Source organism: Nanorana parkeri, unplaced genomic scaffold, assembly GCF_000935625.1.
Source record: "Nanorana parkeri isolate BGI_ZX_2015 unplaced genomic scaffold, ASM93562v1 scaffold280, whole genome shotgun sequence".
In the NCBI taxonomy this organism is placed as follows: Eukaryota; Metazoa; Chordata; class Amphibia; order Anura; family Dicroglossidae; genus Nanorana; species Nanorana parkeri.
Window position 1 is genome coordinate 316,102 of NW_017306548.1, and position 13,742 is coordinate 329,843.

The window sequence follows — 13,742 nt, forward strand, 5'->3', positions numbered from 1 at the left end:
CCCCCCCCCCCCCCCCCGCTGGGCTATTGTATTCTGACAGCTGTGGGTGTGCTGATTGGCTGCAGTCAGCGTTGGGCCAACAATTTTCTGACCAGCTCCTTCGACAAACGTTGATTGAAAAGTCAACTTTTGTCAAACCAGGTGGGTGTCGACGGAGCCACACACTGGGAGAATTTTAGGCGAGATAGCTTTACTTTACCTATGCTGCTGTGCAGGACCAACAGATAATAACACAGAGGTTGTGAAATACTTTCCTGGAGAAACTGCTGCTCCAATCTCCCTTTTGGACCAGTTACATGATTGTGATTTAGTGATGGTCACATGATCCCAGCTAAAGTGACTTGAGGGAGCCATTGGACTACTCTGCCTGAACACTGGGCCTCCTCTTCTCCTGAGATAACCTGACCAATTGTCCAATATTTGACTGGAACAGGAGACAGACAGACACCATTGGATTTTGTTTGCTTCAGACGGATTTTGCATTGCCACAAAAGTCTATAAGAATGTAAAATCCTTTTGACACAGGTAATTTTCAGGTCAGAAGTAGGTCAAATGCACGTATGATTTCATTCTGAATGATCTCAGCAGCATCTTAATCTAATGTCGAACTGCTGCCATGAACACAAGCTCAAAGCCCATTGACATAGATGCTAAGGCAGCAGGGCAGGTAAACTAGGTCACCATTAGACATGAGCTCAGGAACCAACCTGAGCTCCTCTGAACCCACATGGAGCTCCTGTTGTACACGGAAGGAAGCTCTTTCCATGCCTCCAAATCAGCTGTGGGGGAAAATTCCCTGCCGGAAGCTTGATGTAAGCAAAGAGGTTGGGTGCAGTGATGTCATTGACCTTATATAGCTATATGGCTGTGTAAGATAAATACATTAAGGTATACTATATGACATCAGCACAAGCATCCCCGACCCTTTATTTTTTATTATGCCACCATCCGCTACCGATTGGGTAGGAGGCCCATGTAGCTTCTGTGCTTGATGAGCCCAGGATCGGGCTGGGTTCAGGTAAGCTCATCCTTAGTCAATGGAGCAAGGTATTTGTTTTGCTACTGTGGTGAGACTCAACGTTTGACTTTCAAACTGGACCATATGGAGCAGGGTTAACTTGCATCCATTGATGCTTTTGCCCACGGTTGCATTTTCTGTTTTTCAACTGCATTTAATCCTTGATAGAAGTCAATGGGAATGCAGAGTGAATGTATAGCCCAAGACATCGTGGAAAGCACCTGAAACATTGGTTCATAGAGGCCATATCTGACCTGAGTATGAGTCAGTCTGAAATTTATGTCCCTGGACCCCTTAACAAGCAAGTAGAATCTTCTGTCAAAGCAGCTTCCTGTCTGAGGACGTTAGGAAGCCTGGAATAAAGGGGTTAACTTGGCCAGTACCATGAATATTGCATACATAGGGTCCTGAGGGACGCTACAGTCTGTTAGAGGGGGCTGCATGCCAATTATAGGTTAACACCCACTACACAGCCACAGACACCTTGTCAATGATTAGTAAAGAGCAGACAATTATCAGGAGTGACTGCAGCCTGCACAAGTGTGACAGTGTGATCTGGACATGCATAATTAAAACATTTATGAATATTCTGATTACAGCGGACATGGGGGGCAGGGGGGCACCAGGGTCCTTTAAGTCATATTTCTTCAAGGGCTTTTAAATATAAGATTTAAGCTGGTTTATGTAATAGCATCTTAATAACTTTCAAAGATAAGCAGCCAAAAGCTTCAGAAGATAATCAGAACACAAATAATTTAAGGTATATGGTGTGACAATGTAGTGCTGCTCTCCGGGTCCTATTCTTCCATAGTTCAGTGGACTCTTGAGCGCACGCACGTCACTTTCTCCTCCAGGCCAAGCGGTGCCAACGTCTCCAACAAGCTCGCCTAACCACGCAGGATCCCAATGTGCTGTGCTGCAGTGAGAGGGTGACAACTCTGCTGAAATTTCAGCAACAGTCAGCAGTGTTGTCAATTTTTAAAAGATGTGTAGCAGGGTGCCTGTGAAATCAGGCAAAGTAGCAGGAAAAGTGATTGACGGCACATATGTCCCTCCACGGATTTTCAGATTTGTAATCTAAGGTAATGCCAGCAAAGAGTCCATGGTAAAGAAAGTTAGTTCTTTACCTTATGTTAGTAAAACCTGATCTGGGGCTGGTTTTACTGGGAGTCTGGGAGGGAGATACTCCCGATTCCATGGACCACATTTTGAGGGTTTCTCCCTATGTCCTGATTTAGGCGGCTGGACCTGGGGGGGGAGACAGACAGACAGACAGACAGACTCAGTGGATGAGGAGACTGTGTGCTGTTTGCAGCGAGATTGGAGTGGACCAGTGAGTGTTATACAGGAAACACTTGTCTTTAAAACTAAGGACTTTGTTTTGCAAAGGACACGCTCGTCCTTAACCAAGGACTTTGCGGATAAAGGACACAGTAAGGCTCAGTGGAGCAGAATTTTATTTTCCTTCCTGATATGGCAAGATACCTTTTGTTTGATATTGTCACTGCGGATAAAGCTGCGATTTTTGTTTGAAACTTGCGAGTTTGGCCCTGCCTATGAGACTGATTCCCTAAAGATGATTTCAGCAAAGACAGCCTATCTTTTTTCTCAATATAGGATACAAAAAGATACAAAAAAAATGGTGTTGCCTTGGCTCTAACAGTCATACATATACAGAAGAATTAAGATGAACCCAGAAATGAAAGATCCTGTCAAAGAGGCACCAAAGCCAGAAAACCCTCTTCTAGGTGCCCCTCTGATTCTAGTTTCCTACAACTTAGGCCCCTGGAGATAAGCAGTCTTCACCTGCCACCCTCCATTTCCAATATAAATACCTCAGTGGGAGGCTATCACTGGACAAGCTGATGGTAAGCAGGTGGGCCTTGATTTCACCGGTATTCATACAGAAGAAAAAACCCTTCAAGTCAAAGACAACCATGGGGTGGACAAAATTATGGACACACCTACCAATACACTGATACCAAGGCTTTTATAAGGAGTAGGATCCCTACTAGGGGACCCACCAATGTGTTCAGACTGGTTCTGATTCAGTCCTGGAACAAGTAGAAACGAGGCACTGGGTTCAAATTATGAGTAGATCAGTCTGATCTTTAATGGCTCTGGTGAGGCTACTCTCAAAAAACAGGGTGTCCTTCAAAGGTGCCCAGATTAGAAGATTCACACATACAAAGCCTACTAAAAGTGTCAAACAAACAGTCTAAAAACTTTTCATATTAGTTCACAAACAACAACATAGAACAGCCAACACGTTTCGGGGGCACAAAGACCTTCCCTTTCATCAGGGCTTCAACTTAATGTATGATCATAAGGACTCAAAAGTGGCACAAATCACCATGGGGGAATTTATCAAAACTGGAGCAGACAAAATCTGGAGCAGCTGTGCATGACAACCAATCAGCATCTATCTTTCATTTTAAAATCTTAACTGAACAAACTGAAGAGAGAAGCCGATTGGTTGCCATGGGAATCTGCTCCAGATCTTGTCTGCTCCAGCTTTGATAAATTCCCCTCCATGAGTTAATTATGTGCTGTATAGAAGGGACAGCCTCCAGGTGTTGTGGAATGACAAATCCCATCATGCATCTGCCTTCGGAGGTCATGTCTGTGGCTGTCGGAGTGATGCAAAGCCTAATGGGATTTGTAGTTTCACCACAGCTGGGGGGCCAGAGCTTGGCTAACTCTGCTGTGTAGGATAAAGCCAGAATTAGTGATTCATCAAAAGCCTTCACTCCTCTGGCATTCTATGCTGCTGAATATTTGCCTATTATTGAGAAGCTTTGACTCGTTCCTGTTTGCTTATCTGTACACGGTATCGGATATTATTTTTAATCTTTCGTCTCGATGCATGTAAGTGACACCTTGTACATGCAGGACTCCTTGCAATGTGGCAGTGATGGACCAATGACGAGGAACAAGTGCTGTCACATGGAAGAGGGAGCCACACGCTGCTCTGTACCTGGAAGTGTGAGATATATTATACTTATTTCCTAATGGTGGAAAGGGGTGGAGAAGGGGGTAGGAAAGGTTGGTATATGCTGCTGGAGAGTAGGATAGTCACGTGACCCTTTTTCTTTGCCCTCCAGGGGCTTTGCTTACCATCACTGCTGCAGCTTGGCCTTCCATTATTTTTTTCCGTATTGGAACTCTGTTGCCTCGTGTTGCTTTAGGAATCCACATATCAAAGTGCTAACTGGCATCATCGCTTTACAGGTGACATAAACTGCTCATGTGCATGCAACCTAACATGAAACTGTCATTTCAATTGTGATTTATTTCATTTATTACGTTTCTCATGCAGTATTTTTTTTTTTTTGCATACACCCCTTATTATTTTTATTGATGGCATTTTTTAATCAAGACTCCAACCAACATTACACCCTTATATATCAAGGCATTGTAACCAACAGGTGCCCACCGGTCATGGCATCCACACTGCCACTGCACACAGACAAAATTCAACCAATGACTGAACACCTGATGATGACTTCACAACTTAATTTCACCTTGACGGTCTTACGGAATAAGACCAGAATGGAGATAACAGGCTCCACCACTATGGGGTGTACCATGCAGCTGTTCCATCGCCAGCCTATCAGCAGAAGGACGGGTGTATATACACACGCACTGTTTACATAAGGGAGCTGGTAATGGAAACGCTACAGGTAGGTGACACGCTCATCCGTGCTGGGATAATAACACCACGCATATCTGTGTGTGCCAACACACGCTGCAGCTGCTATCAGAAGCGGCAGATGTGCCCAACGTGTTCTGTGTGCCAAGTAGATCCTCGCGTCGGAAAAAACGGTGCGCTGTGCCAAGTTCTCGCTCATCTGCTGCTGACACATGCTTTGGTAACTCAAGCAGTTTTCTTCTCACAATCAGATTTCCACATTGATACACACAACAGGGGCTGGGAAAAACCCCGGCCTCCCCACAGGGAACAGCTGATGCCGGGGAATTCCATCGCGCTTTGCGGCCAATGTGATAATGGAACGATGCGCCAACTACAGATAAGAACAGTTATATCGCAGAGGAGCATGCCAATGCGCAAGGCCAAGGCCAGAAGGAGCTCGTAGAGGCCCAAAGTGACCTCTGATCTCATCCTGAGCTTTACAGTAAACTGGGCCTAGTTTTTCTTTTCTTTATTTTATAACTTGTGATGGGGCTGGACGGACTCCTAAAATCTCACATCTGGTGTCTAAAATTTGTGAGCTTTTTGTGTTGTCAACTTTCCCTGCCCTCTTGCAACTTCCCGCTCCTTCCTAAACTGGGCACACAATCTCCTCGGCCCAATCACCGGTGGCCAGGGTATTCCCGACCCCTTATGCATAAGTAGCTGCAGGGCAGGGAATGTCCTGGGCACAGCTGATTGGGCCAGGGGGTTGAGTGTTAATGACAGTTTTGCGCAGACTTGGACAACTCTGTTTACACCATGCCCATCCCTACTAAAGCCGTTGTTCTATCAAAGATTGTGACTGGGTTGAAATGTGTGACTGGTCACGTGGTCACACATTTTAACGTAATCACACCACTTTTTCGGCGGTGCAATATGTGACCAGCAAAAGGGGAAGAATTCCAACGCTTTCTCAGCTGTACAGGGCAGATCGGCATCGCAGATGGTATGTGCCCAGAGAACCGGTCTGCCTTGGAACAGCTGATTGGTCCTAAAATGTCACTTCTATCCGACTCTCTGGAATGTGAGATAGCACTCACAAAGTCAGATAGAAGCGACATTTCAGGACCGATCAGCTGTTCCAGGGCCGAGCGGCTCTCCTGAACATACGATCTACGATGCCAATCTGCCTTTGAACAGCTGAGAGAGCGCTGGAATTCTTCACCTTTTGTCGGTCACATATTCCACCGCTGAAAAAGTGGGCGGGATTACGTTAAAATGTGTGAGCACGTCACCGGTCACACATTCTAACGCAGTCACAAACTTTGATAGAACACCGGGCGATAAGCATTTTTGGGAGGTGAGCAGTGACAGCCTCCAAACTGCTCTCATGACAGGTGTATAGTTGCAAAGCCCCCCCATTCCTGCAGAAAAGTTTTACAAATTGCTGCGTGGAGTGGCCCGCTGGGCAGGGCGCAGCTCACAAGGTGCCATTGTTCCCGATGCAGGAATGCATCCTCAGAATTTTCCAATGTGTCAGGTGTGGTAGGGTCCAATCCAATGAAGAATTAAAGTGTATGTCTGCCATCTGATGTCTAAAGAGAGGTGGACTTCTTGTAGGCAGCTCTTCCGAATGTTCCAGAACGGAGAAGCTTCGGACGCAGGATGAATGTGGCAAGGTAGGCAAGCATTGGCGATGGCATGAAAAACCATTACACTAAATATAGCGAGTCTATTTATTTTTCTTTGTAAGCCAAAGCGTTTTGGGGATCACAAGCTGCCATCTAACTTTCTAGAGCTTTCTGTGTTGTCAACTGAACCTGGCTCCTTAGATTTTCCCTTCCTAAACTGGACTGAATGGCTCCTGAATTCTGCATAGATCTGTACACCCCTGCATCATAACATCTATTGTCAGGAAGGGAATGCCATCACAGCGTAGTAGAACTCAACAACTAAATGCAAACGAGCACATCTGACATCAACCGAATTGCAAGACGGGATTCAGCAATTAATATTTCAAACACAGCAGTAATTAATATAAATAATAAATATAAATGAATAGCACATTAAAATATGTAATATAAATATATATTACCCATACCTGTAGTATGGGTAATTTGTTTATACTCTTCTTTTCTTTGCATTATCTGAAATTGTAATCAAAATCAAAAATATCACTATAGGACAGAAGGAGATCGGCTGCAGGACAGAAGGAGATCGGCTGCAGGACAGAAGGAGATCGGCTGCAGGACAGAAGGAGATCGGCTGCAGGACAGAAGGAGAGGAGCTGCAGGACAGAAGAAGATCAGCTGCAGGACAGAAGGAGATCGGCTGAAGGTCAGAAGGAGTTCAGCTGAAAGTCAGAAGGAGATCGGCTGAAGGTCAGAAGGAAATCAGCTGCAGGTAAGAAGGAGAGCAGCTGCAGGTAAGAAGGAGAGCAGCTGCAGGTCAGAAGGAGAGGAGCTGCAGGACAGAAGGAGATCAGCTGCAGGACAGAAGGAGAGCGGATGTAGGTCAACTACAGGTCAAAATTAGGTCTACTGCAGATCAACTACAGGTCAGAAGGAGATCAGCTGCAGGTCAGCTGCAGGACAGGAGGTCAACTGGAGGTCAGTACAGCTGCAGCACCAGGGTGGGTGTCACCCGGTGCGGCCACCAGCCATGTGTTTTGATGTCTGTGGTGTAACGTCATCATGCATGTGCGGTGATGCACTTTATTGCTGGCGGCCATCTTTGTGATGGATGCCAGCAAAGAGAGGAGGGGATATTGACCTGGTGGTATCAGATATGCTGCCAGGACCCCCCTCACGTGCCCGACTTTTAGTAGGGGGTCCCCCTTGTGACACCACAGTCAGTAGCAGATAAACTACAGGTCAGAAGGAGGTGAACTGGACCTCATTTGGACCTGTTAAGGAATTCTGAATGAGCTCACAGGCAACTCCAAATGGTGTAATAGACACAGGCCCTAATGTTCGTCGGCCAGAAAACGAGACAATAAAAAAGCACGGCGCATATATTCTGTGTGTCACTTTTTTTCTGCTATTTAGCAGCAGATAGTTGTAGAACCATCAAACAAAATGAACAGAAAAACATAGTTTCGACGACTCAGACTATCAATAATGGAACATCAGGAACATCTCTTAGAAAATTAGAGGACCAGGATGACAGACAGACAGACAAGACTTGTTATCTGATCATTCTGCGGAGGTATCTCAGGGAAAAGAAGTCTTCGTGCCTCACAATTCTCCCTCCTGATGTGTAATTACCATTACCAGTCATCGCTGTCCGTGCGGAACCATCAGCTGCCTCGCTTGTTTCCGGGGGACGGGTGCAGCGAGGACCGTGCCCCAGTGACAGGCAGAAGGTGAGCGCTTATTAAAAAAAAAAGACATTGCGGGGTAGCGGCGGTCACTGTTGCTGGCTGCAGCCTTCACATTGACATTTCTCTGATCATCAGTCTAATGGGCTCCTGTCTCCATTCCTGAGAGGTTATGACTCCTAATTTCCGTCTCACAGTTTATAAATGTCCCTACATCACCAGGCATCAGACACTCTTGAGAGAAGTTTCGAGGCAGACATTGCTGAGGTCGCCTTTGGAAATTGCTAGTTGCCTGGCTGCCATGCTCATTTTTTTTAATTAATACTTTCTTTGGTGGTTACCCAGAAAACCATCGAAATAAGGAATCATAATTTTTTTTTTATTCCTTTGCTAGGTGCTTGTTCCAGGTGTGTCACTCACAAAAGGGATGGATGTGGTGCGAACCGAGTTTGCTCGAGCTCCCGCAAAACCTAATGACACCCCTCCCAGCCCAATCAGCCATGGCTGAGGCATTGCCCTCCCCTTGGCTACATGAAACAAAGCTGATTGGGCCCGGAGGGGGGTTGTCATTGACAGTTTTGTGGCTCAGATGAATGCACCATGCCCACACACATCCCTACTCACACATACCGAAGGCAAACAATAAGCATTTTCAGGAGGTGAGCAGCGACATCCTCCATGCTGCCCTCTTAACAGGTGTATTGTTTCGAAGCCGCCTATTTCCCGAGGGACAGTGCGCTCATTTTATAAATGGTCCCTCAGCAGGGACAGCACACCACTTGCCATCCTTTCCAGTGTGCCAGGTGTCAGCACTGAATCCAATAGAAGACTGGAAGTATTTGTCCGCCGTCTGATATCCGGAGAGGTGAACATCTTGTAGGCAGCTCTTCCGAATCGCCAGAGAGGTGGACATCTTGTAGGCAGCTCCGCCGTCTGATATCTGGAGAAGTGGACATCTTGTAGGCAGCTCTTCCGGATCTCCAGAGAGGTGGACATCTTGTAGGCAGCTCCGAGGTCTGATATCCAGAGAGGTGGACATCTTGTAGGCAGCTCTTCCGGCTCTGGCAGAAAAGAGGAACTTCAGACGTTGGTCCTACCTGGCTGTAATTAGCATGCAGTTCAAGAGTTCTTCTTTAACATTTCTAGCTGTTCCCTATCCAGTGTTTTCCAACCTTTTTTGTGCAAAGGCACACTTTTTTCATGAAAAAAAACCTATACCATCGCAGCTCTTCTCTCTCAGGCCCACTGTAATGACAGAAACCGGCCACACCCCTTCAACTCTCTTAAAAAATATTCAGTTGGAAGTAATTTTTAGATGTTTTTTTATAAGTGAAATTCTAAACCAAGCTGTAAGTTTATTGGCCCTTTAACAATGCTCTTTGTATAATGTTATTACCAAGGAGGAATGGAACACCTAAAACATAAAGTAACTCTTGGCTTTGGTGTTTGCAGTGCGGATGGATCGTCCAGCTGGGATTGTACGTTGTCATTGTTTATGGATGAAATGATCCTGCTTTTAAGAACTGGCACCACAAACCTCTGGATCCACTGTGTGTTCTGTTGATGAGTGGGGTGATGGCTGCTGGGAGCCGCCTCTTAGTACGCCAGCTAAGGCTATGCTACCAGCGCACACTTTTCTGCTCTGTTTACACACAGGCATCAAGCCATGCCCAGGCCTGGGGACCGGTCTTTTATAAGGCGCCGAAATATGGCCACAGAACAGCTTTGGTTGACCAACATGGGCAGCACAGTTACCAGGATCTATATCGCAGGAGCTGCGCCCTGTCCAAACAGATAACTTCCCTGTTGGGCAATCCGAGCAATGAAACCCTCCCTGAACGAGTCTCTTTCCTTTGTCCTAATGACTCCTCCTATGTGGTCTGCCAGTGGGCAGCTTGGATGAGTGGCGCCATTGCTGTCCCTTTGTTTAAGAATCACCCACCCCCTGAGCTAGAGTACATCTTGCAGGACTCCCAAAGTTCTCTGGTACTAGCCGAGACAACATATGCAGAGGTTGTGGCACCTCTGGCTGATAAGCTAGGCATCGCAAAGCTTAATATACCAGAGTTAGCACATTACAGTCAGTCAGGTGAGCTAATGGAGGAGAACGCACCTGAATTTGGCCTGGACTGGAAAGAGAGGGGAGCCATGATTATATACACCAGTGGGACCACGGCAAGACCAAAGGGGGTGCTCAGCACTCACCACAATATTACTGCTATGGTAAGAACAGCAAAACTCAATAACAGAATGTGACATTGTGGGGCGCAGGAAGGGATTTGTGGCTCTAACTAATGGAAGCTTTGTGTAACATATTTTGTGTAACATATTTTGATATGAAAATACACTTTTTTATGTTTTTAGTAAGTCGTCATTTAAATACACTATATTGCCAAAAGTATTGGGACGCCTTTACACGCACATGAACTTTAATGGCATCCCAGTCTTAGTCCGTAGGGTTCAATATTGAGTTGGCCCGCCCTTTGCAGCTATAACAGCTTCAACTCTTCTGGGAAGGCGTCCTTAAGGTTTAGGAGTGTGTCTATGGGAATGTTTGACCATTTGTGAGGTCAGGTACTGATGTTGGGGGAGAAGGCCGCGCTCGCAGTCTCCACTTTAATTAATCCCAAAGGTGTTCTATCGGGTTGAGGTCAGGACCCTGTGTAGGCCAGCCAAGTTCCTCCACCTCAAGCTCGCTCATCCATGTCTTTATGGACCTTGCTTTGTGCATTGATGCGCAGTCATGTTGGAACAGGAAGGGGCCATCCCCTACTGTTCCCACAAAGTTGGGAGCATGAAATTGTCCAAAATGTCTTGGTATGCTGATGCCTTAAGAGTTCCCTTCACTGGAACTAAGGGGCCAAGCACAACCCCTGAAAAACAACCCCACACCATAATCCCCCCTCCACCAAACTTTACACTTGGCACAATGCAGTCAGGCAAGTACTGTTCTCCTGGCAAGCGCTGGTCCCTCTCTGTCATTTTACGTGGCCTACCACTTCATGGCTGAGTTGCTGGTGTTCCCAGTTGCTTCCACTTTGTTATAATACCACTAACAGTTGATCGTGGAATATTTAGTAGCAAGGAAATGTCATGGATGGACTTGCACAGGTGACAACCTATCACTCAAACAACTTTTATTTTCTTACGCTCTCCATACAGGTAACAGCTCTAGTAGAGGAGTGGGCTTGGACCCAAACAGATCGTATCCTGCATGTGTTGCCCCTTCACCATGTTCATGGCGTGGTCAACAAGCTGTTTTGTCCATTGTGGGTAGGCGCCACTTGTGTCATGCTTCCTGAGTTCTGCCCGCAGAAGGTATGAAACGTGCTGACTTTTATCTTTCATAAATTGAAGTGAATTTACTGATGCTTTATAACAATTATATTGTTTTGACTGACTTCACTGCTGAACCTTGTTTTAGGGATGCACAGATACTTTTCGAGTACCAGTGCAGATACTTGGCATTTTCATGAGAACTATCAGGGTTGCAGCGGTTGCAGCTGGGTCCTGGCTCTGTCGCTCCACCACAGTTCTGAAATCATTAGTCTGTATTGTTTTAGAAAAACTGTCACATGACAATAAACAAAAATGTATCAGTACTCGTACTCGCAAAACTGGTATCGGTGCATCCCTTTATTTATATTTATAAAAACAAAATCGTACATTAAAACAGAGATGTACAAATCCCAGGAGCTCCGTGTGCTCCCTACAAATGACAGCTGCCTCCTAACTTTTGAATTTTTCTCTAGTCTAGTCTTGGAGCTCAAAAGTATCGGTACTTGTACCGAGTACTGTACTTGGTATCTGTGCAACCCTATTGTTTATCATCTTGGTAAACAATGATTCAAATCAAGTGCCACTTTGAGGGTCCAGTTGTTTTTGTAAATCTGGTCATTACATCCAAACACTAGTGAGCTTTGGCATTATATGGCCAAGAGCATGCGGACCTCCTTCCAAATTACACTGGTCTACAAGGAGATGAATATAGCTAAATTCTACCCCAATTGGGTCACTAATAAAGAAAAATTAAGTCCCGAGTATTAATTGGCTGCAGTTTCCAAGATACAGCTTCAGGTCAAAATTGCATCAAAAATAATTTAAAATTACGAGGATGTGAGATTATGCTTCATAACTTTAAAGAACTATGAGGCGAGGGAAAATCACTCAACCTCATAGTTCGAGCTGACGTGTGACAATGAAACTGTCACACGTCGGCTCAATAGATCGGGAAGTGAGCGAAAACATACCGTCGCTCGCTCACTTTTCGATCATCTCCCTGCAGAGAGCCGCGACTGTCAGTCGCTGCTCCCCGCAGGGATTCCCCCCTTTCCTCTCTGATCCTCCAGCACTGACTGGAGAAACAGACGGGGGAGGGGGCGGGTACAGCTGGCCCTGCCTCTAGATAGGCAGAGCCCGCTGTCACTCACGCAGCTGGGTGGATCTCGACAGTAATGTCAGGATCTGTCCCGGCTGTGGCGGTGTCAGTATAGCGCGAACTACAGCTCGCGCTATACTGAGCTTTGAGTCACGGGAGGACGCTAGTATATGTCCTCCCGTGATCCTTAAGAGAACTATGGGGAAAAACACTTACCCCATAGTTCTCTTTTAATGCAAAATGTGATATAGCAATGAGAATGGTGCCACACCAATCATTTTAAATGTAATGAATAAACCAAATCCTTCCACTAAGAAATACTGAACCAGATCTTTTTGGCAATCATGGAAAATGGAGATCCTGACATCACTCTGCAAGAGGTTCCACTGTTGTAATCTGGAGCCCAGTAGCTCTGCCTTACTCTTAGGCAATTCCAAATCCCTGATCAGGTCATTTAGTTCACTCTGTGAAATTAGATGTGGTTCAGGAGGAGCATACCGTGAGCTAAAGTTTGGGTCAGCTGACATCGACGCCCCCAGATCAGCTGCATCCTGCTCATCGTCTTTATCTCATCTAAGTCTAGAGAGTAGGTTCTGGAATAGGCAAGTCCACACCATGGGGTACAGAACGCAGTGCAGATGGAATATTTGGATATTCCACAGTCCACTTCTTTCTTGAGATCCCTTTTGCAATTGGGGGAACCATGCAAACATAGCAGTCGCTAATATGATTGGTGGGTTCCCTCCACACCATTGGGACTGCGAAAGGCATGGACTTTTTCTTCTTGTTTAGCCAATGACGCAGATAAGTTGCACATATAATGCAACAATAATGAGGGGCCCAACTCTTGTCCTGATCCCCTATTTTGCATCCAAAATATAGGTAGTATGCCTTTTTTTACCACTTCCGTCATACTGCACTTTTGAGATGCAAATGTAACCTCGCCACAAATGCAGCAGAAGTTATCTGCGTTGTTTACACAGTTTCGAGGCATCTTGGCTTCTGAGGGAAAATATCACGCAACTGTTCCTTGGAAATGTTAGGCAATGACCCTTTCACAAGCCACCAGATGTAACTATGATGTGTAGATCTGACCAAGACAAATGTACCTTGCAATAAAAGAACAATAAATGACAGTTAGCTAATAATCTTTAGTCTCAAAGTGAATATAAATTTATACACTTCCATGTGGTACCATTTTCATTCTTCTACCGGACTTTGTGGAGAGGTTACGAGGCATCATGATCATCAGACACCTCCCTCCCTTGTAGACAAATACACTGAGTGGCCAGATTATTATGACCACCTGACGTTTGTAGGCAAATTAGCTATAATTTCGCGCTGAAGTTGCTAGAGGGCCAGACCATTATAAATAGGGAAGCAGGTTGGTTAC

At 45.7% G+C, this 13,742-nt stretch overlaps 1 protein-coding gene across 2 annotated transcripts in view; it reads left to right on the forward strand.

Annotated features, from left to right (window-relative positions):
* The first annotated feature begins 7,989 nt into the window (after positions 1-7,989).
* The window catches only part of ACSF3 (acyl-CoA synthetase family member 3), a 30,195-nt gene continuing 24,442 nt past the window's right edge, over positions 7,990-13,742 (forward strand). The window contains exons 1-3 of one of the 2 annotated variants that reach the window (XM_018557330.1): positions 7,990-8,016; positions 9,424-10,194; positions 11,134-11,289. In XM_018557330.1, coding sequence (XP_018412832.1) covers positions 9,535-10,194; positions 11,134-11,289 — 816 coding nt within the window. In that variant the 5' untranslated portion in view covers positions 7,990-8,016; positions 9,424-9,534. The remainder of the gene's footprint in view (positions 8,017-9,423; positions 10,195-11,133; positions 11,290-13,742) is intronic. The other variant, XM_018557331.1, reaches the window with a different exon arrangement.